The sequence below is a fragment of the Drosophila elegans genome, unplaced genomic scaffold (assembly GCF_018152505.1).
Source record: "Drosophila elegans isolate 14027-0461.03 unplaced genomic scaffold, ASM1815250v1 contig_149, whole genome shotgun sequence".
Lineage (NCBI taxonomy): Eukaryota > Metazoa > Arthropoda > Insecta > Diptera > Drosophilidae > Drosophila > Drosophila elegans.
The window spans coordinates 18,066,283-18,088,439 of NW_024545513.1; the positions used below are offsets into that span (position 1 = coordinate 18,066,283).

The following is a 22,157-nucleotide window of genomic DNA, read 5'->3' on the forward strand; positions in this document are numbered from 1 at the left end:
GTATAACAGTGGGTGCGCCAACAGTTGCATCAACTGTTGCACATTGTACACATAACTTTATCAACTGTTATACATTTGTTATAACCCAGAAATGAGTGCTTGATAGAAACATTCTTTACATTTTTTGTTGTGGATCGTAGGCTCAAAATAGTTATGTTTTTGTGTTTTTGACGCTTTTGTTGTTTTCCATGTCTGTATTGTTTTCTTTCTTTCTTTTTTTTTTTTTTTTTTGTTTGATTTTCCTTGGTTATAATTTTTGCTTGTGTACAATTTTCGGTTGTGTTGGAACCAAACAAATGTTTGTTCCTTTTTTTCTTTCTTGATTCTCAATCTCATGCTCTTGCGCTTTGCTCACTTCTCTTCTTCTATTCTTTCCACCTAAATATACGCTTACTAAATCTTTGTTAAAAAAAAATAATTAAAAATAAACGTTTTATATTTAAATATATTTAAAAAAAATATAACGCATACACTACTAAACTTTCCTTCTTTATCCTTTAATTTCCTTTCTTGCATTTAAATTGTGAGTTGATAAATTTGGGGGTTTTCTCTTTAGTTACTTTGACTGTTTGTGTTGTTGTTGAAAATATTGTTTACTTTAAAAAAAAACTATGAATATTTCAAGACATAGTGCCACACTGCCTTGAAAAAGAAAACTTGTTGGGCGGTGCCGAATTGTTAACCGACACAAAATTGTACACCTAACAGAACAACAACACAAGTTTGGGGCTGGGTGTTTTAGTAGTTTGGGTGATTGATTGCGCTTTCGATTTAAGTTTTCTCTTTATTTCTTAGTATGCAAATGAAGAATGTTGTTATTGTTTTTCTTGCTGTGTGTGTGTGTGACTTTTGCTATGCTTCTAATTAAAAGTTGCAATTCACTCATTAAAACCAGTACAGCTTCTTCGCACGGGAAACTTTTTGATGTACTTGGTGTGTTGCCCTATATGATTTTGTTTTTGTTTATGCTCCAGGTTATTTGCTTACTTTTGCCGTCGCCTGTGCCAGCACAAAGGTGGCGCCTACGGTTAGCATGTAATTACGGGGTTGTAAATAGTAGTGGGTGGGTGATTGTTGGGGGATTGAAGATTATGGGTGTGTTGTTGTGGAGGTAGTATCAACAGAAGAAAACCCTGCCTTGGCTATTGTTGGCGCTGTTGCTGCTGTCGTTGATATTGATGTTGCTGTTGCTGCTGCTGTTGCTGTTGCTACTGTTGCTGATGTTGCTGATGTTACTGATGTTGCTGATGTTGCTGCTATTAGTGTTGCTGCTACGGCGCCGGTGTTCTTATTCATCGATGCTTCCCGCTCACTGCTGTGAGCTCGCCAGCTGCTGCTGCTGCTGCTGGGCTGCGGCCGCAGTTGCATTGCCCGGTGGCGGCGGCGATGGCTGCTGCTGCTGTTGCTGCTGCTGCTGCTGCTGCTGCTGCAACTGGTGTGAGGTCGCTGCCGTCGACGCTTGCTGCTGATGGTGTGCAGGCGGCGTCGACGATGACGACGCAGACGACACTGGCTGATGATGCAATTGCGGCGGCAGCGCCTGCTGTTGCGATGGCGACTGTGGCTGCTGCTGTTGCTGCTGCTGGGACCCGCTGGTCGCAGCTCCGGCGAGGTTCTGTTGCTGTTGTTGCAATTGTTCTTTGGCAGCTTTCTGTTTTTTGGTTATTGGCGGCGGATTTGTCGACAGCATCATGGCACGGATGCGTCGCTGTGCAGACTAAAATGAAACGAATGAACGGAATTGAGGCGTTAATTGTGCAACAACAATTAGAATCCCCTTTCCCGCATCTACATGTGTCTACACACTCACCTGTACGCTGTAGAATGGTCCGATAATGTGCACCGGTGTCTCCTCATCGCCGCCGGATGGCGGTGCAAGTGCATGCTCCGGCAACTTGATCACGCTGCCCGTCACGCGCTGCAATTCGCGCACATTCTGGCCACCCTTGCCAATAATGCGACCCACCTAAAATCGAAATGAGTTAGATAAAAGTTTATAAAAGGCGTAAGCCGCGGCATGCCGAGAATTTTTGCCTTGCAAAAGCTAGGTTTCTTAACTATTGGCGACTCAAAAAGATATACAACTTATTTATTTAATTTGTTTAACATGTTTCACATTGAATTTGTAATCGCCAAACAAAAACATAAGTCTGTTCAGATAGGTTTTAACTATATTTTTAATAGCCCATCATCTACGTCTCGTACCACTAGTTAATTTATGTTTTTTATTAATTGAAACAAAAAAGGGACTACAAAAATAGTAAGACGGCTGTAAATATAATTATAACTGAAGAGTACTCTATCGATCGAAATGGTTTATTTACCTGAGAGCTCGCCACAAGCAATTCAACTGTGAGGCGCACGTCGTCCGTGCCACACATGAAGCCCTCTTCGCGCATCTTCTCGAAGATCATGTACTGCGCCTTCCACTGACCCTCCGGTGTGCCAACAATCGTCACCTTGCGCTCCGTTTGTTGGTCCAGCGGCTTGTCGGCGTCAAGGGGGGCTATTTTGAGGGATGCGTTCGAGAAGCGCATGATGCTCCGGATGTGCGAGCCCTTAGTGCCTATGATGGCGCCGACAGCGTTGTTCGGTATGTAGAGATAGGTGGTCTCCTGCAGGTCATTGGGGAAGACCGGTGGCACCACGCTGGCCGGGGTCTTGGACATGGCAAAGCTTTGACACGAGGGGAACGGCATGCTCGTATTGAAGACCATGCCGTTGCCCGGTGTCGACATCATTGCCATGGGATGGAGACCGGGGAACATGAGACTCTGCGGCGCCATCGCCTGCAGGTCGTTCTCGTAGCTTTGGCGCAGTTTGGTGCTAATCTGGTTCTCAGCACGCGACATGTTCTCAATCAATCCCTTGACCGTGATGATCCGCTCCAAATTGAAGCTGTTGATGTCGTTGATCGAGCTGACGGTGATCTTCGTATCGGTGTCCTGCATGATCCGTTTGATGGTATTGCCCGACTTGCCAATAATCCGTCCAATCAGATTGTTGTGGGCGAGTATTTTGAGGCAAATTTCACTGCAATCGTGGGAGAGTTGTTCTCTTTATAGCTATTTAGAAATTGTTTACAGCCAAGAGGCAAAGACGACAACCTACCCCTTATTCGTAGAGAGGGCCTCCTGCTGCATCACCTCCAGGATGCGCTTGCAGGCATTGGTGCAATTCTCCGGATTGCCATAGATCGTGATCGATTTCTCCAGCGAGCCAACGTTCTCCTTGCGATGGACGTCGACGCGAGCACGGCTCTGTTGTGTGATCGTCCTGATGGTGCTGCCCTGGCGGCCAATGATGGCACCCACCATCTCGCTCTGCACAAGGATGCGTAGCGGGAAGTCCGCCTGGCGTCCGGGGCCGGGCATACCCGGATACGGATTGCGCTGGTTGCGCTGGCTACGCCGCTGGTTCTTGTCCAGCTGCTCGGCATGCAGCTTGCTACCCTCGAACTCGACACCGTTTAGACCACCAGCAGCTCTGTGTGGGAGAAGGAATGATAGAATGGGAGAATTATTGATAAGTTAAGTCAAGTATTCAGCTGTCATGAGACAGTTTTGAAGAAATACAGCTAATCCCATCCCAGATCTGCTTATCTTACATGCAATTCCAACACATGTTGCTAACATTTTGAGAAACAGTTTAATTAATGCAAAATATTAATTGCAAAATTTTATACATTTTGCACATCTGCATCTTTAAACATTATGTTTAGCAATCCAATTAAAGGTATTCATATGGTATTGAAGTCACAATCGAATTGAGAAACTTCAAATTAAATACTTTAACATTTGATTTCTGCATTGTATATTTTCACTATTTTTCTTTTAAATTTTGTTGTAAATAAATAAATAGTTAGTGTTCCTTTCTTATATTGGATTGCCTTTAAACATTTATCATTTACTACATATTTTAAATGTTTAATTTGCCAAACTTTGATCGAAATTTGAGATAAATATGGCCATTTGGGTAATTTGGAAAAAACGCTAAATATGGGTAAAGAGGTAGGTAAGCCACACACAACCGCATTCGTCACAACCCCAAAAATAAACCCCCAAACATTCGCCACCCTGCCCGATAAAGAGAAATTTGTATCTGAATATATGCCTAACACTAGACTCTCACGAAAAACCTTTAAGAAATCAATGGTTCTCTATTGAGGTCTGGTGCTAGGTTGAAAAATCCGCTTAGAACGATTCTTAGATGAATAGTTTTTAGATGAGTAGTTTTGGGTATATACCTTTGCGCCTGCTCAGGATTTTCGAATGTTATATGTACTGTTTGAGTATTTTGATCCTTACTAGAAATAGCCTCACACTGTTTGACGATGCCATAGGGCTTCAGTAGCGGTTCGATGTCTTCGAAACGTGTTTGCATCGGTATGCCGCTTATTAAGATTTTTGATGTCGTAACACTGTGAAGAAAATAGCGTAAAAACACACAAGAACAAGAAAAACAAACAAACACAAAAGAAGCAAAAATAGTAGTTGTAGGTGTATAGTTGTTGTAGTAGGTAGAAATGGTAGTAGTAGTAATGATAGTAGTCCAAAAAACAAGAGGGAAGGAAGTGGGTGAGTGGGGGAAATGGGAAAATGAATTAGATAAGAAATTATATGCGAATAAAAGAAAAGTAGTAATAGGTAGTAAAGAGAAAGCAGTCGGGTAAAAGAGTTCTGTCGAGAAGCAATGGGACAAGTGTTGCCAGAATTTAAGCAAAAAATATACAAGAGTTATCTATTGTTTGGTGAAGAAAATGTAAAGCTCTCGCAGAATTTAAGCAATTCTAATTCTTAAAAAAGTCCATGTGTAACTTCCATGCCTAATAAACAAGTGTCGACTTTATACAAAAAATACATATCCATTTTTGTGGATTATATTAATTAACTTGTTAGTTTTTCCCCAGATTCTGGCAGCACTGAGAGAAGACAGATGATAAAAAAAAAAACACAAAGACAGAGCGAGATCAAGCAGCGCAACTAGCATCTAGCGATTGAAGCGGGCAAGAATACATTTTTGGGGAAAGCGGTAGGGATTAGGGTGGGAAGATAATCCAAGAGATGCAAAACACAAAAAGGAGCACAGATCCCCGGACACGTGAACGATTAAAAAGAGGATGGCAAAACTTTGTCGCTGTGCGAATGCGTGTTTGTGTTTGGGGTGAATGGGAAAAGTGCAAAAATGTTACATATACATTCAATTCCAAAGCAGGGCACAGAGAGCGAAATTGTGAGAGTGGGTGCGAGAAAAAAACAGGAAGTACATTCAACGCATACATATGTATATGTATCAGGAACTTTCACAACGATACTCCTACCCCAAATTTTATACAAAAAATGTAATGATTTGTTTTTATCACTTTATTATACTACAGTTTTTATTTATTTTTGAAGAGAATACATTTTTTAACCATTACGAATATAACAAAACTCTTTTTAGACCTACTGTTTGGCTTTGTAATTTAATTTAAGTTACCCCAACTTGCATCCGTCAAATTTTACAGATATTTTGTTCATATTTTGGAGATGTAACTAATAAACAGTAAACAATATTGACAAAGATATGAACATTGGCGTTAATCCTTCGTTTTTTTTCAATCCAAAAAAAATTTTGCATCATAAACCATTTGTTAAAAATGCATTCAAAGAAAACATATTAATTATGTGAAAAACGTCAAATCGATAAGGTTGAGTATTCATTTTGACATAAAGATGACAAAAACGAAAAATATTTATCTACAAATATTTTTTACACATAAAAAATACAATTCGATTGAGTATTCTGATTTAATACTGAACTGATTTTTTTTTCTGTGTACCAATGTTGTCGTGTTTTGGTGCCGTTGTTGTTGATCTTCGAAGAGCCCAAAGAAAGAGTAGGACAAAAATAAGAAGGAGAAAAGACGACGGCGATGGCAAACGCAAACGACGCCTGGAATGTTGCACATTTAATATCGTGTTTATTTTTCTTGGAAGTAATTTCACTCCCGTCGACGACGTCGCCACTAAGTTAACAAAAAAAAAAAAAAAGAGCACCCGAGAAAGCCACCAAAAAGAAGGGGGAAGAGGAAAGGAAAAGGAATGAAAAAAGAGTAGACGCGTGGAGCTTGCTCATTTTGTTTCTTTCATTCTCGCCTTGTTGTTGTTCTTTTTTTCTCTGTAATCTCATTCGCTTTTGTGGGTTTGGCACTTTTCTTAATTAACAGTTATAATTTTTTTTCGTTCTCACACACGTTGTTTGTGTTTTAACTCGCTTTCATGAATGATCTTTAATTAGCCGGCAGACCGCATGCGTGAGTTTCAAACATTGTGTAAGCTGGTATCATGAACCATGTTTTTATGAACTTCAAAGTTTGTATAATCATATTTATCATTTTATTTTTTTCGGAAATAACAGAAATTCAATACGTAAACATTTTTTTTAATATATGTTAAAATTTTGAACACAATGCCTCTCTTACGTCTGCAATTATATATATATGTATGTATGTATGTACATATGTAGATATTAAAAGCAAAACAACTATCAATTCAACGATAATTCAAAATTTAGACAGCAGTGTTCAAGACAATATATTTTTTAAGATAAAAAGATATTCTTTTATTTTAGTTTAGAATCATTAAAAAATCATTTTAAAAAATTTTTAAAAACTCGGCTTTTGTTACGGTCGTGAATCGTTCTTTACTGATGTTAGAAACTTTAAAAAAAAACATGATCATCTTCATTGTTGTGAGTTACAGTAAATGAAAACTAGAAGAGGGAGAACTGAGAAAACGAGATAAAAAAAGGAAAAAGATTGACGCATGCCGACATTTCAGCATTCCATTTGCCATTCACAGACCATCCGCTGCTTCCATGGCCCTCCCGGTTTACATTTTTTTTTTCTATTTTCTCCACTTTGCACTCCCGCTTTGACCGGTTTTCCTATACATATGTTTATGCCAGCAAAATTCTCATGCGATTTATCGGGGCCTGTGGCGCTTTTCCAGGAACCGCTGGCAAAACGTGGAGCAAATTCTGCCACCGTTTGCTATTTTTCCTTTGCTCCGCTGGAAAACTTGGATTCGCTGGAATCCGATACTCCCCAATGACGGTCAAACTGTGTCGGTTAACTGTAATTGCTGAGCATGCGTCACATCTGCTACGCGGTGTGTTTGTTGTTTTGCTTTTGATGCAAATGACAAGTTGCAGTTCGTTGACGTTGCGTTATGTTGTTGTTTTTTGTTGTGGTTGTTGTTGCGTCTAGCACACCGGCTGCATCCAATAAGAGAGGAGAGCGCATCGTTTTCTCTTTCTTTCTCTGCTTCCCTCTCTTTGTTCTTCTATCTCTGTTTCTCTCACTGTCATTTGACAGCAGACAGTGCAACAATTTTACTTTTGTTGTTTTGTTGTGGTTGTTTTCGTTTTACTGGGGTATTTGCCTATACACATATTTTCATGTGTATTGATGTTGTCTTTTTTTACCTGACATGTGACCGATTCTAAGCAAATGACCTCTGGCGCAATCACACAAACGCAAATAAACACGCACACATATTGGCACCTGGAAAAGCTTTGTTATCAATGCGCGACCTTAATGCGATGGCTTACAGTCGGGCAAATAAAAAAAAAAGTTGTAGTACATTGAAAACTTAACTAGCAGATTGAAAATCTTTGAACTGGACATATTTTAATTTGTAGCCTAAAACCTCCCATCCAAACATTGGACATATTTTGGGTATTGTTTAAGCAAGTTTAGCTCAATTAAAAATATTCCTACAGCAAATTATATAACCATTATAATTTTACCATAAAGTGACCGATACTACAAAATAATTATTAACCAAGTTTTTGGTCAAATAACGCACCACTTGAAGTTGAAAAACAAAAAAAAAAAAGTAAAGCACTATTCGTGTGCACACAGCTGTATGCACACGCATGCATGTACATCAGATGCAATATACAATACACAGCCAATTCCAATCCCAATCAATATACGACATTTTCAGCGCAATCGAAATCAACGTAAGCCGCCCTGGCGTATTTATTTCTTTTTTTTTTAGCTTTTATGTCTTTTATAAAAAGGCGGCGCTCACTGCAGTCAAACACATATGCAGGACGCTGCTTTATCAGTGCACGCGTTGCATGTGTGTGCTTTCTTTCATCCTCCTTTTTGTTTTTCTTTCTTTTTTGTTGTATGATTTTTATGAATGAAAAAGTCGGAAATCTGCTGGCTGATTTCTTTGTATTGCAACTTTATTTTTGTCTCATGAATATATTAATACTTGGCGCTTGCACACAATACGAATGTATTCCTTAACACTGCGCCCAGACACGCATGTGCCACATACATATGTATGTATGTATTTATGTGTGGTGTTCTATTTTCATGGCATTCCACAAGTTGCTGACAAACACCACACACTCACTGTCAGCCATAAAAAAACTACTAAGCTTAGTTTTCTCATTAGTTGCCGTTCCTTTAGTTTCTTGTTTTCCTTGCATTTTTATTTGCCCCCAAGCTTTTTTACCATTTATTTTCTAAAAAAAAAAAAAGTAGCAAAAACTGATTTGTTTTGTCAACTTGTTTCAAACTTGCAGCTGTATGAAAAGAATTATTTTTATGGTGAATTTATTGATTTTTGGATATGATACCGGCACTTCAATCACTTAAGTATTGTCATACATATATTTAAAAAAAAAACTTCTAGAAACAAAAAAATGGGGCAGCACTAAGGTTTAAACTCAAGACATCTTTTACTTTGCTCTAGCTTATCATCATTATATTATCAATATATTAAATAGATAAATATTCGATTTTAAATCAAGAGATACTTTTTTTCTGTGTGAGGGGTGTTTCAGTGATAGGGAAAATGCTGAGACAGAGGGAAGGAGGAACGATTGGTGCAACGAATACAGCAGCGAAAAGCACAACGCTAACATTGTTGCTGGCTGCTTTGACCTAAATTGGTGTACGTTGGTGTGGGAACGCTTCTCATTGCCACCCCCCTCCCACCAACACCCACAGTGAAATTCATCACTTGTCGCACATTGCGTTTTCCGATCCGAACAAAGTGAATCTGTCACCTTCAGTGTGCCAGGGGATTCACCAATGCAACCTTACGGTAATAGCATTTACATTTTATAACATCCGTCCGAAAAATGTTGTCAAATTAATTGCCTATTCCTTAAAATATATTTTAATGAATGTTAAAATATTTAAATGGGGTGATCCTAAGACATTTTAAAATATAAAGCACTGTCTTCTTATATCTTAAATCAAAGTTTACCATACATTTCATGACTTTCATCTATTTATTAAAAATCGTCACAGCTTTATTCAAAGGCTTTAAAATCACGTATTTTGAAATTTTGTAGCTATTATCTTAACCTTAATTGTGTATAGCCATTTCTATGACAAATTCGTTCTATTTTCCACTCCATGGATACAATTGCTTTTTGTTTTTTTGTTTGTCCGTTTGGTTGGTTTGTGCTTTGGCGATTATCATCATCATGCACACGTACACAAAATGGCGAAAAGAGGTGGTCGAAAGAAGGGGCGCGGAGGCTGGTTGGCTGAGTGTCGTATGCAACCGAAGGGCGGTGGGCGTGGCACGGGCCACAATTAATAGAAAATAAACAAATAAAACCGAGCGTTGTATTCACAAATGGTAAAATTGAAGGAGAGAAACTTGTAACTATATGAAGTCAATGTTATGTAAATTCCTTGATATTTTGTAATAATCAAAAAAAAATAAAAGATTCTTTTTGAAAAACAACCCACATTTTAAAATATGTTCCACTTTGTTTAATAGTTAAGCGATTATTCTTCAAATGAATCACTAACTTAACGCCATTCATTTGGTGCCTATAGTTATATTATTTTGAACACAAAATGGACTTAAAGTTAAGCTTCGGTTGGATGTGGTTTGTTTACTTAGCATTCAAATGATTAACCTTCTTAGCAAATCCCATAATTCACATTTTGAATGCCAATTTAAGTAAAACGAAGAACTTCAGAGGTCTTGAGAGGTGTTTGCCAGAAAAATCTAGCTTCGCAAATCTTGGATTAGGGAAAGGGAGCGGTGAAGTGGTTCAGTGGTCTTATGAATTTAATCTAGATACAAAACATATGACTTTGATGGATTCGCACCTTTTGCTGGCATGATAGGAAATTATATCAAAATGTGTTATATGGCTTACATGTGCGTAGAGTGGTTCAAAAATGTTGAGTTTGAGCCACTAAAATATATAGTTTTTGCCATGGTGCGAAATGTGGGGAAATTAAAAACGGGGTAAGGGACGGTGGGTGGCGGGCAACACGCAAACTCACCGATCCAAATAGCGTATAAACGATTGTTTTTGTTGATAAAAATTGTTGTTGTTGCTGATGTTGTTGTTGAGTCTGCTGATATTGTTGTTACTGTGCATTTTGTTTTTGTATTTGTTACGCGGCTGGCCGACTGTTTTTGCTGTTGATATTTGATTTATTTTTCTTTGCAGTGCAAAACTTTTCCCTTATCTCTACTCTCCTTCCACACACTCGCTCTTTTTCTAACCGATCACACACTTTGGCATTGGTCTTTCTGGTTTTTTCTTTTTTGCTTTTGTATGAATTTTTTCGATTTCGTCTATTTCACAATTCGCAAAAAAAAAGAAACTAAAACAAAAAGAAGAGAACGTTTATGACAAATATGTCACGCACACAAACGCGTTCAGTGAGTTGGAGAGGGGGGAGGTTCTCTCTCACTCTCACTCTCCGCTCCTCTCCTCCCACTCTTATTCCTCTGCCTCCCACCATCTTCTGTCTCACTTTTCCGATCCACGCGCTTACTTGTTAATCACACACAAAAAACTGTGTAGAAGTAGGGGGCATAAAAAGATGTTGCTGTTGCTGATATGATTTGGTTTTTTTTTGTCGTTTTTGGTCATGCGTATGGGCTTTAATTCGCCGTTGGACTGTGATTTCTGCTGGATGCGCTGGCGTGTTCTTTTTCTTTTTACCCCTCCTCCTTCACAAATGACTCACACACATACACAATGCAGTGCAATCGATCTCGCAGGCTTGCCTATCGATACATATCGGTGAACCGTTATGTTTTCCACTGGAAGAAACGTGTTTTGCTAATTAGCGGTCAGCAGAGCAGGGTTGCCAACTGTTGCGTTTAGCAAGTTAGTGGGAAGTAGGTCAGTTTATCTAAATTGATTTCTATTGTTGACTCTCGCACACACACACACACACACACACACAGACAGACACATTTTCCAAGGCGAAGGAGGCATAAAGAACTAGAAGAAAAGCCGGCATAACGGTACACTCAAAAATTTTGTTTTTTCCACTTTCTGCTAAATGCAATGGTGTCGGTGTGCAAATGATAAACCGTTTTGAAAAACTACACAAAAAGCCACGAAACAGAGGAAGCAGCAGGGCGTGGAAAAAATCGAGACACCTATTTTCGTTTTTTCTTCACACTCACTGTTGTTTTTGTTTTTTTAATGGCAAATGCGTATGAGAAAAAAAAGCGCAACAAAACGCTAGGCGCTAGTTTTTTGCAACCTTTTAAAGTTTTTTTTTCGCGCAAAAGAATGAGGTGTGCAAGGCGTAGGATGAAAAAATTGAAAAAACAACTGCCAACGCACACTCAAACACACGCGCCTATATTTTAAATTTTTTGCCGTTTCAGTTTTTATTTGTAAAATTAGCCGTGTTGTTGTATTTATTGTTATAGTTGTTGCTTATTGAGTCTGTTGTACAACTACGACGCGCGTATTTCCGAAAAGACAACCGCAAAATGCAGAGAGTATGAGCAAAATGAGCTCGGCCAAAGCGGTGGAGAACAGGCGAGCCAAACGGGAATGCCAATGTGGACAAAAAAAAATAAAAAAATGAAAAAAAAGCTGAGAAAAGCGGAGAGCTGACGGCGTCAGTGCAACAACAATGGCAACACACCGCAAAAGCAGCAACAACAAGGAGAGTGGGAGAGCCGACAAGTGAGCAAGCGAGCGAGAGATTTGCCGAGCTCCAATAACTTCGGTTATTTTCGCCTGTGTAATATAAGTGTGTGCAAAAAGACGGCAGAAGTAGGAGAAAGAGAAATGACCACGTTAAGCGGTTACGTTGAATGGCGTTGCCAGATGGTCGTGGGGATTAGAGGTAATAAATAAAATATAGTCTTTATAGATCTAATGATCTTGAAAGAACAATTTATGGCATGCATTATATTTGCAATTGTAAGACAAATGTTTTCAGTCGGGAAAAAGTGGCATTGATTATGCCTTTATAAAAATTTAACAATTATTATTTGAAATATGTTCTTTTATAATTTTAATGAAATTTATCCTTTTAAGAATTTTAATTAATTTAAGAAAAAAAACACTAAAGCTATTTTAGATTTGTCATTTGTCAGCAAACTAGTAAATAATCTAGCTGTGTTCGTAAAAAACATTTATTTATGATAATTTGCACCAAGAATTAAAATTAAAATTAAATTAAAAACTTTAATCTTCGGTTACTTTTAAGAAAATATTAAAAATGGACAAATCTATTTTAAACACATAGTAAACATATAATTTATAACCCTGATTTCAATCGAGAATATTTTACTTTAACTTAAAATAAATATGATCTTATCAATAAACAAATTGTCTAATATTTTGCAGTCAAGTGTGCTCTCTTTCTTTTTCTCTTTGACGTGATCTTTCATTGTGTGATTATCCATGCGCTCTTTGTGGTTTTTTGGTTGCTCTCTTTGGCCAAGTGCAATAACTGATTACGTCACGCATTGCATGCGTTCTGCGTGTGGACTTTTTGTGTGTGTGTATGTGGGGGCATGTTTGTCGTTTCTGCCCGGCAGCAGTCAAAGCAACAACAATCTGCGAAGACGATAGTGCGCGTCAACTATTTGTTATTTCCGGCCATTTATTGCCTCCCCTCTTTCCCTCTCTCTCTCTTTCGCTCTTGCTTTGCTATTTGTGACACACACGTGACATTGCACACTGGTCGGCGTCGTCACCGTCGACGTCAGCGTCGCCCCCGCAGTGGCAGAAAAAAAATGTTTGGCAACATGTGTTGACCGCAAAAGCGGCGGAATCAAGCGAAAGCAACGGTAAAAACAGTTGTAAACAGGCGGCAACAACCCGCTTAAAGTTGATACAGAAATAAGAGGACAGCAGAGAAAAGTGAAGCGCTGCTCATTTCGGCGGTTCAACGGCCGCAGCAGCAGCGCCCCTAGCAGCCGGCCACGTTGATCACGAATCGCTGATAGTGCGCAAACCCCAAAAACCAAAAACACTCGCACCCACAGCAGTGGTCAACTGCTTAGGAGTGCCCCAATTAAAATATCGATAGGAAGGGAGATGTCACCACCAAATTCTTATTTTTGCAAGTGGAATTTATGGTGACTTGAAAATATAATAATCGCATTGGATATTCGGTAAGTTTTTCCCGAAATCCATTCTTTGTGAGCCAACTAAATTTAACTTAATTTATTTAAATTTAATTTTTTTTTATCAAATTTATTGCTTAAATATCTTTTTTTTTTACTTTTTTTTTTGTCAATCGGTACTAGACACATCAATTTCTTTCCTTTCGGAAAAAGTTTACTAATTGAATACAAGGTTTAAATGTTAGTTGTAAACTCTTTGACTAGTATTAACTATAAACCATAATCTTCCGTAAATCTCTCTTTAAATTACACGACTACTTTAACCTCACTTGTCAATAAATAATAATCATAGGTCTATTAAAATTTGGGGTCGATATCTTTGGTTCTTAATAATAATGTTTAGAAAATATGTTTACTTTAAGTCGTCTTTAATTCAGTTGGCAATTATTTACCGTGTTCTACAGTAGTTCTAATGCTGGACTCGATTGTAAGGACAGAAAGCTTTCGTGTAGCTTTGCTCTCGCCAAAGAAACCGATGAAAGCTTTTTTTGGCAGCTGTCGACTTAAACGCGACTTGAATCGAATCGAATGGAAAATAAAAGAAAAGAACGCAACCCCTACATAACCCATCGGTGAAATGCTTTCTTCACTATCGGGAGGGGGAGAACAAATAAAACAAACAATGGGCTAGACAGGAAGAGGTCACACGGAACAGGACAAGACCCTGACCAGACCCTGTCAGGTAATTTTGAGGTCCTACCTGCGTGTCGAACACGCCACGATCACGGGGATCTCCAAGATCAGCGGGAACACTTGAAGACACGAAAAGGGTTGGTTGGTTGGTTGGTTAGTTGGTTGGTTGGCTTGCTCGTTGACTGATCGCAACTGGCAGCTGGTGCCAAAACTAAAGAAAGTGGCCCTAACGGTGAAGAAAGTCCTGGAAAGGTGTCCTTTCTGCCACGTGTACCGGAACAGCAGTTGCCATCCTTAGAGCGGTGCCCGCAGGTCGGATAACAATAGCCCAGGATAACAATCACCTAAGGATCTTGGCAATAACCTCTTCTGGCTCTGGGACATTTATTTAAAACAATACTTTAGCATTTAGAAGTAAAACAAAATGTATTTTATTTTAGGAATGCAACTAAATCGCCTAAGGCTAAATTAGAAATGTAACAAATGTAATATTAGAATTCATTTTAGCAATTCTGATTCAAAATTATGAATTAAGAATACGCACAATCCTTGTATAGTATGTTCAGAAACAAAAAAACAAAAAAATATGCTAATTTTACGATGGTTTATTATCGTTTAAAAATGCTTGGTTCCAGTTTTTCAAATACTTAATCCTTCTAGGGTTAATGGTTTTTCACCTGAGGTTTACAAATATCTTTAGATATTTTTTAGGCTCAATACGGGTGAGTTGCATTGATCTAAAAAAAACGAAGGCATGAGAGATTCTTGTCTCCAACGCTCTCATCATTTAACAAAAATCACACGAACGTGTATTTGTGTCTCTCCTTGGCAGCGTTTTTTTTTTCATTTTGGGTTTTGGGTTTTTGGTTTTGGAAAACTAAGCCAGCAGTAACTCGAATCTCCAGATCTCTCATACATCGCTATACTCTTCTTCCCTCTCTTTTTTTAGTCTGGCTTGCGCATGTGTGCGTTTGTCGTTCGAATTCTTGGAAATTTCTAATGAACACAAACCCAAAAAGGAGAACACAAAAATGTGGTAGAAAAGAAATAAGAACACAACCAGCAAGAATTTGCGGCAACAGAGTGGGAAAGAGACGGAGGTAGGAAGACAGACAGAGGAAGGAAGATGTTTTTAAATTAGATGCAGCATAATCGATGTTCGATGAACGATAACCTACAAATCGGAATGCAATGCTGTTTAGTTTGCAAACGAAAGTAATTCATCTTTATAATTTGACAATTTACAATTTGGATGGGATTTTTAATTTTGTGCTTAAGCTGAAATCTTTGAAAATTACATCTTTAAGATAAAGTTAAATTCAAATTAAATTGAAAGCATATAGCAAAATGAATTCCTTTCGATGGAAAATATATGTTATATAACAAATAAATATTCCAAATATTTGTCCACATATGAAAGTATTGAATAAATCTTAAGGAAAAGTCAACTTTGAATATCTTATCTTCGTCTATCAATCAGAATTTGCGACAAAATACTATTTACTTGAAGTAACAATTCGAATTTAGGTGATATATCCATGATTTGATGAAAGAGACCATAGTTGCGATGAAGAACCTTATTGAATTCCAAATAAAATGTGAATGGAATGATCCTTGAAGGCTTAACCCGGTTACAGCATCACCTTTAAATTAGGGCAGGCCAAGACTGCTCTTGTTTTGTACCTGAGAACTATCACGAAACTCCCACACACACACAAAACGCACACTTGGGCAGTTGCTACCTCCACCGATACCTGTCTACCTGGAGTAGGACTACCAGTACCAGTACCAGTACCAGTATCAGTACCGAAACACACAAAATATGTGCATCCTGTTTGCTACTGTCCGGACCGATTTGCCAAAGTCGGTGTCCTTCTGCTCTTCCGCTGTGCAACAACTTCAATTTCCAGCAGCAGTGGCAGCAGCAATCGCAGTTCGCGGCAGCGGAAATTTGGCGGGCCACGCCTTACCAGCCCCCAGCCCCCCAAATCCCCGAACCACATTCAAACAAGCTGCTCATTATGGGCCAGAGAATATGTTTTTTTTTTTTTTTTGGACAAATGTAGGTAAAGTGTACGTAAACCATTTCTACCTCCCCCGCCATTCATTCATTTGATTCTATACAACGCAGCTACACTGAGAAAATCTAAGCCTAATGAGATACAGTTAATGTAGCACAAAAATCAGACATTTCTACATAGCTTCATTTCGTAGTGTTCAGTAAATTAGAATATTCACCCAAACGTATTTATAATATAAAATCAGGTGATTTTGTCTGGTCTAATAAGTGTAGATACTATACAGCTTACATTATACAATATAATTATTTAACTAAAAATGTATTTATTTTTAATAAAAAAAAATTGTAAACTTAAATCTGTATCAGTGCTACATTTTGCTAAAAAATGTACATATGTTAGCTGAAAAACGTTATTGACATTTGTCAAAATTTAAATTGATAAAATGGATTAACAGTTTTTGAAATTTAGATATGCCATTTGTATGGTAATTGAAATTAATTTAAACTTTTTCTGTAACAAAGTAAATAAGTGGAAAAAAGGTTAGGGATAGCCCTTGGTTTAAATTTACATCAAATTGTATGATTCAACTAACAAACTTTCTATCAATTTGAATAGTATATATTTTGTTTGGCTCAGTGCAAAATCATCTCCATATATACACAGCACAAGTCTGGGCTCATGTGAATCGGGTTTTGGCCCGATTTTGGCTGGCATTGTGAAGTGATGACAAAGGCGGGGGCGATCGGAATGAATGGATAAACGATAAACCAAGGTCAGGCCCCGTTTTTTGAGGAGAAGCAGCTGTTGAGCAGCTCTAGGGTTAGCTGGTGAGCTGGTTAGCTGGTTGGCTGGTTAGCTGGTTAGCTGGATAGATGCTGTGCTACCCCCCCAAAAAAAAAAAAAAAAAAATGAGAAAGCCTTGTCGCCCAAGGAGCTCTACTAATTTGACTGTCAATCAAAAAAGCCGAGCAGCAGGCTCAGAGGATCAGCAGGCAAGCGAAGAAGTTTGGCCTCCCTGCGAGTTGATAATCGATGGGAATCAAATTTGTTCCCGGCATCCAGAAAGTACGCTTCTTCTACGGCTAAGTGGCAGGCGAGGCGAAGCGAGGCGAGGCAAAGATACAGATACCCAGATACAAAAGATACAGAAGATACCCAGATATGCAGATACAGATGGCGATGGCGATGTCGAAAAAGGGTTGCGATTAGAAAAGAAGCGCAGCAAAGTGGCAAAGGACAAATTGGCAAGGCCCCTCCCCATTCGCAAGTGAACAAACATTAACATTAGAAGCCAGCGGATGAAGGGAACAAGGGAAGAAGGGAAGCCGCCTCTTGTATAATTAAAAATGTTTGAGCCCGGGCACTCGCAGAAAAGAGAGCGACGAGTTGGAAATATGAGAAACGTGTTTTGCGTTTTTGCGACTAGAAAAACGAACAAACACGAGGGCAAATACAACAACAAAAGCACAAAAAAAAAACAAAAAAACTATACACAATGAAATGGGCAGGAAAGCCCCTAAACTCAGCCAAAATCATATTTCCAACCGCCAACTCTCCTGAGAAACCTGATCATGAGATCACCAACACACAAACGAATGAACCAACCAACCAACCAACCAACCAACCAACCAACCATCGACCAACCGAACGAACGAACGTACAGATTCCAGAGATGAGATCTCATCTCTATCGCCGGCATTCTGGGTCAACCCTTCTTTTCTAAGCTAAATCCCAAGCACGAAACCCAAGACCAAGACCAAGACCAACTCCAAGTTCAAGTCCAAAAAAAAAATTAGAGCCAAACCAAGGCAAAGCAAAGCCAAAGCAAAGCAAAAGCAAAAGCAAGAGCCAACCAAAAGCAAATCAAACCTGGCGAAAAAAAGATGCCTCCTGCGGCAGCGGCATGTTTCCTTTGGCGGATTAAACCAATTGCTACAGAAAAAGATTTCGTTTTCGGTTTCGTTGGCGTTGTCTGCTGCCGCTGCTGAGCTGTGAGATTCTTTCTGGTCTTGGTCGCTATGGTCGCTATGGTCTCTATGTCTCTGCGCTTTTTTTCCACAACTTTTTCTACATTTATTCATATTATTTTGTATTTTTGCCCTACTCTGGCGTTGGCTGTTTTGTTTACCTTGCGTTCCTCTGCTGGAAATTAGTTTGTGTTTTTTTTTTTTTAGCGCTCCAGGCTTTTGCCTGCGTTTGCCTACCGGCTTAGTAGTTGTTGCAACAAGCGGCTTAACACGCAACCAGAACAATCTTTGCCGCAGCGGGGATTAATTTTTGTTTTTTTTTTCTTTTTTTTTTTGTAGAAGATTCACAATCAACGTCTTAGGACAACAACAGCAAGTTGAATCAGTAGCAACCTTGTTTTATCTCACCCTAATCATCAACTTCTAAGATACTTTTTTTCTGAATAAGCTTTATAAAAGTGCGCCCAACAATATTTGTATTTATGGTCCTGCTATTGTTGCAAAACTCATATAGAAATATTCATATTATTTTCCATATTATGCTATTTTATATGGAATTGCGCTATAATCCAATATAAGTTTATGGTCAAACTGAATTAATTCTTTAAACAAAATCATATAATTTTACTTTAACTAGTTAAAAATTTTTATAACTTTATAAATAATATTTTTTTATGCAAGCGAATTGTCTAATTTTTTAACCAAATCCTTATCATAAGTATGCAAGCATCGCACGAATCTTTTCTCATCTAAGTTGCTTTTAATCATAGGATCATAGGATCCCTTACACTCAAATTTAGGTCAGTGATTAAGTATTCTTTGATTTTTACTATGTGACACTTAAGTATTTATGTAATACAAATATAAGTTAGCGATATATGTTTTAATCTGAAAAGCCTAAAAGAATCCCCCCAAAAAAAAGTATGCTACAATAAATGTGCTGAAAAAGTTCCAGTTTATTTGACCAATTCTTACAATGTTATCTCATTGTTGTTATCCAAAATATTTTCACAACACTAATTATTTTGTAGCAGTCCCCCGATATTGTCAAGTGATATTGTTTATTATCATAATCCGTTTAGGTCTTTGGCACTAGCAACTTTCCCAGCTACTGTACTATTGAGCTGAGCGTGCTCTGAGCTCTCAGATTTCCTTTTATCAACATAAATATACGAACGAAAAAAAAAAAAAAAGAATTATAATCTGTTTAGAGGTGCATACACAAACATTTTCTTTGGCTGCCCGAAGGAACTTCGATCTTTGGTCGCCAGTAGTGCTGTCCTTCATTGATCTTTTTGCACCTCCCTTTCGCCATTCGCCCTCCGCCATTCGCCATTCGTCTTTCGCCACAAAAGCGATACGATTCCGCCCGAAGGATGCTAAGTGAGTGAGTTCAACCCTACCCTACCCTATCCTACCCCACCCTACCCTACTACTACACCCTACTCTTTTTTTTTTTTTTTTTTTCAGATGCTGTGTTGCTTTTTTAGTGCTCCTGTTCGAGCAGCGTGCGGCAAGTATATCAATTCTGTTGGATCGGGGGTTGGCCAAGAAATCGGGATCAGGATCGGAATTGGGAAATAGGGATCGGCATTGCGGGGAATTGCGAATTGAGGGGCTGTAAAAGGGGCGAGACAGGTAGTGAGTGAGTGACTGACTGGCTAACGCTTCCCGGGGCTTTTTTATGTGACAATGATGATGGTTTGGCCTAACCCCAGCCCCAGTTTGTTCTAGGCCGCTCAGTGTTTACTTACACCACTTGAGCTTGGCTCGAGGGGGCAACTTGACGAGGGTCTACGGGGCTGAGGATTCTTAGGTCCTCCCTCCTCCTCCTTCCTCCCTGAGAGCCATTTTGTTGTTGTTGTTGTTGTTATTGTGTATTTTTTGGTGATATGCCCAATTTATCACAGGAAATTAGCTGCTATTTAGCAGCGTTGTATGTCCAAAAGGGGGGTGTTGGCAGGGTAGGGTGGCAAAAGTAGGAGGGCCATCGTGTGAGGGGCAAACTTCATGTTATTTGGCGTGATAATTTGTGCAATTGTGGATTGCCAGAGCGAGAGCAGATCGTAGAATCTCCAATTCCGTAAAAGGATCTGCCCAAGGATCTTCCCTTTCCGGGTTTCCCATTACCTTTGAGAGGCTACAATTTTTTTTTCCTTTTCCCATTTTTTTTTTCCCCCGAAAACCTTGGAGGGGCGCATCGAATCGAGGCAAAGGCGTAACTAAAAAGCATTTGGCGCCATTTTCGACCAGCTAGCTAAAGTAGTTGCCAAACTATCTGTTCTGATCTGATCTGTTCGGATCTGTTCTGATCTGATCTTTTGATCAGGGGTAAGAGTATCGGATTTCTAAGTGGATAGGTTGGTGGGTGGGTGGTTGTGGCTAAGAACCCGCACTAAAAAGCTAAAAAGCATCATACAACAAACTACAAAAGCTACATCAAGATCAATGAAAGATGGAGGAATAATGTTGGGGTATAATGTTTTCGGAGGGGGTTTTTGGTTTTTGGTTTTTGATTTTTTTGTTTTTTTTTTTGTTTTTTTTTTGGATAGAGAAAGGCCTGGTTGTGCGATCTGTTTTCGATCCGTTCTAAAAGGTTAAGTAGCAACTCGAGTACGTACCTTGAGGTGCCAGCACCTTCCAACTGCTGTCGATCCAGTGGCGGATCGAAGATCTGTTCACGATCCTCCTTCGAGAGTTCCAGGTCGGCGAATTGATCCAGTTCGGATGCCATTTTCGGTAGCTCTTTTTGTATTTGGGTGTTGAGTGTGCGTGTGTGCTTTTGAAGTTTACCTTCGGGGTTGGTGAGTCGATCGGATATATGTTATAAATATAGCCGACGTTAATATATAATTATCCCGGGGGAAAATAGCTTAAGGACTGGACTGCCTGAAACCGAACGTTTGCAAAAATCGTTGCTCGAACACTTTAAAAATTTCAAGGTGGCTCTTTCAAAAACCGCGAATCGAATCGAATCGGTGACTTTCGAAATTGATCTTTAATAAATTTGTATTTTGTATTCAGCTTGTCTTCTTTTTACTCCTGCATCAACTCTTTTTTCGTTACGGGTGTTTTGTGTGGAATGATGACTTTTTGAATTTTGCGCGCTCAATTACTCGATTGACTCATGTCCTTGACGGATTTTACGTTTGCATTTATGTATGTTTTTCTTTTTTTGGTAACTTTTCTTTTTTTTAGCCGAGTTGAAACTTTCGCTGACCTCTGCTGAACCGGAAAAAAGCGTTTAGCAAGCGTTTGTCAGTGGATTTGTATTAAAGTCGCGTTTGCATTTTTTTTTTTTTTTTTTTTTGTAATTTCACGGATTTTTGTAACTGTCTTTTACGTTTTTTGCGCGTTTTAATTTAAACTGTTTTGCTCGAAACTTGGTTGTGCGTTGCGGTTTTAAACTCGTCCTTATTGTGGGCTTCGAAAAAAAGTTACATATGTGGTTTTTTTTGTTTTTTTTTTTCGTTTTTGGTGTCAATTGGGCCAAAAAAAAGAGTTATCTGTGAAAGAGACGGGGAAAATGCAATTAGTTTTGGGGGGTCATTTCAAGACAGGCGGGTTGGAGCGGGGTGCTAGCACGCCCACACAAGGGTTAACATTAACAGCTGTTGCGATCGGATAGCCGGCCGGCAAAGCTTTCTTTTTCTTTTATTTTTACGGCTATTTGCTTTCGTCATCAAGGCAGCGTGGGAGAGCCGCCGTAAGAGAGAGAGGGCCTGCCACAGATAGAGAGAGAGTGAGAGAAAGAGAGAGCGCGGGGCATTAGAAGTAGAAGAGATTTATGCGGGACAATGCGTGAGAGCGGCCAAAAAAAAAAAAGAGAGAGCGAGCTTTTTTGTCATGTTGACTTTGATCTTGGCTCTCGTGTACGTGTGTTGTGTGCGTGTGTGTGTGAGTGTTGTTGTTGGCATTTTTTTGTTTTTTATTTAATTTTTTTGTGGTGAGTAAGGCGTAAGAAAAATAAACCATTTCGCATATGGCCCAAAATTGAGGAAATTTCTGGCTGTCGTTTGTTTTGTTTCTTTCTGTCTTTTGGCTTACTTTTAATTTGTTGCTGTCGAATGTTGTCTGCTGTTGATGTTTAAGAATTTATGTTTGTTTTT

At 38.9% G+C, this 22,157-nt stretch overlaps 1 protein-coding gene across 9 annotated transcripts in view; it reads right to left on the reverse strand.

Moving 5' to 3' along the window:
• Nucleotides 1-770: 770 nt before the first annotated feature.
• LOC108144202 (insulin-like growth factor 2 mRNA-binding protein 1) overlaps nt 771-22,157 on the reverse strand; it is a 31,637-nt gene continuing 10,250 nt past the window's right edge. For 3 of the 9 annotated variants that reach the window (XM_017268892.2, XM_017268876.2, XM_017268884.2), the window contains 6 exons: nt 20,670-21,554; nt 4,247-4,420; nt 3,112-3,486; nt 2,325-3,057; nt 1,811-1,966; nt 771-1,717 (listed from right to left, as the gene is read on the reverse strand). In XM_017268892.2, the coding sequence (XP_017124381.1) occupies nt 1,310-1,717; nt 1,811-1,966; nt 2,325-3,057; nt 3,112-3,486; nt 4,247-4,420; nt 20,670-20,782 (1,959 nt within the window). In that variant the 5' untranslated portion in view covers nt 20,783-21,554 and the 3' untranslated portion in view covers nt 771-1,309. Of the gene's footprint in view, nt 1,718-1,810; nt 1,967-2,324; nt 3,058-3,111; nt 3,487-4,246; nt 4,421-10,315; nt 10,630-20,669; nt 21,555-22,157 lie in introns of those variants that run through there. The other 6 variants (XM_017268906.2, XM_017268899.2, XM_041707142.1 and 3 more) reach the window with 6 other exon arrangements.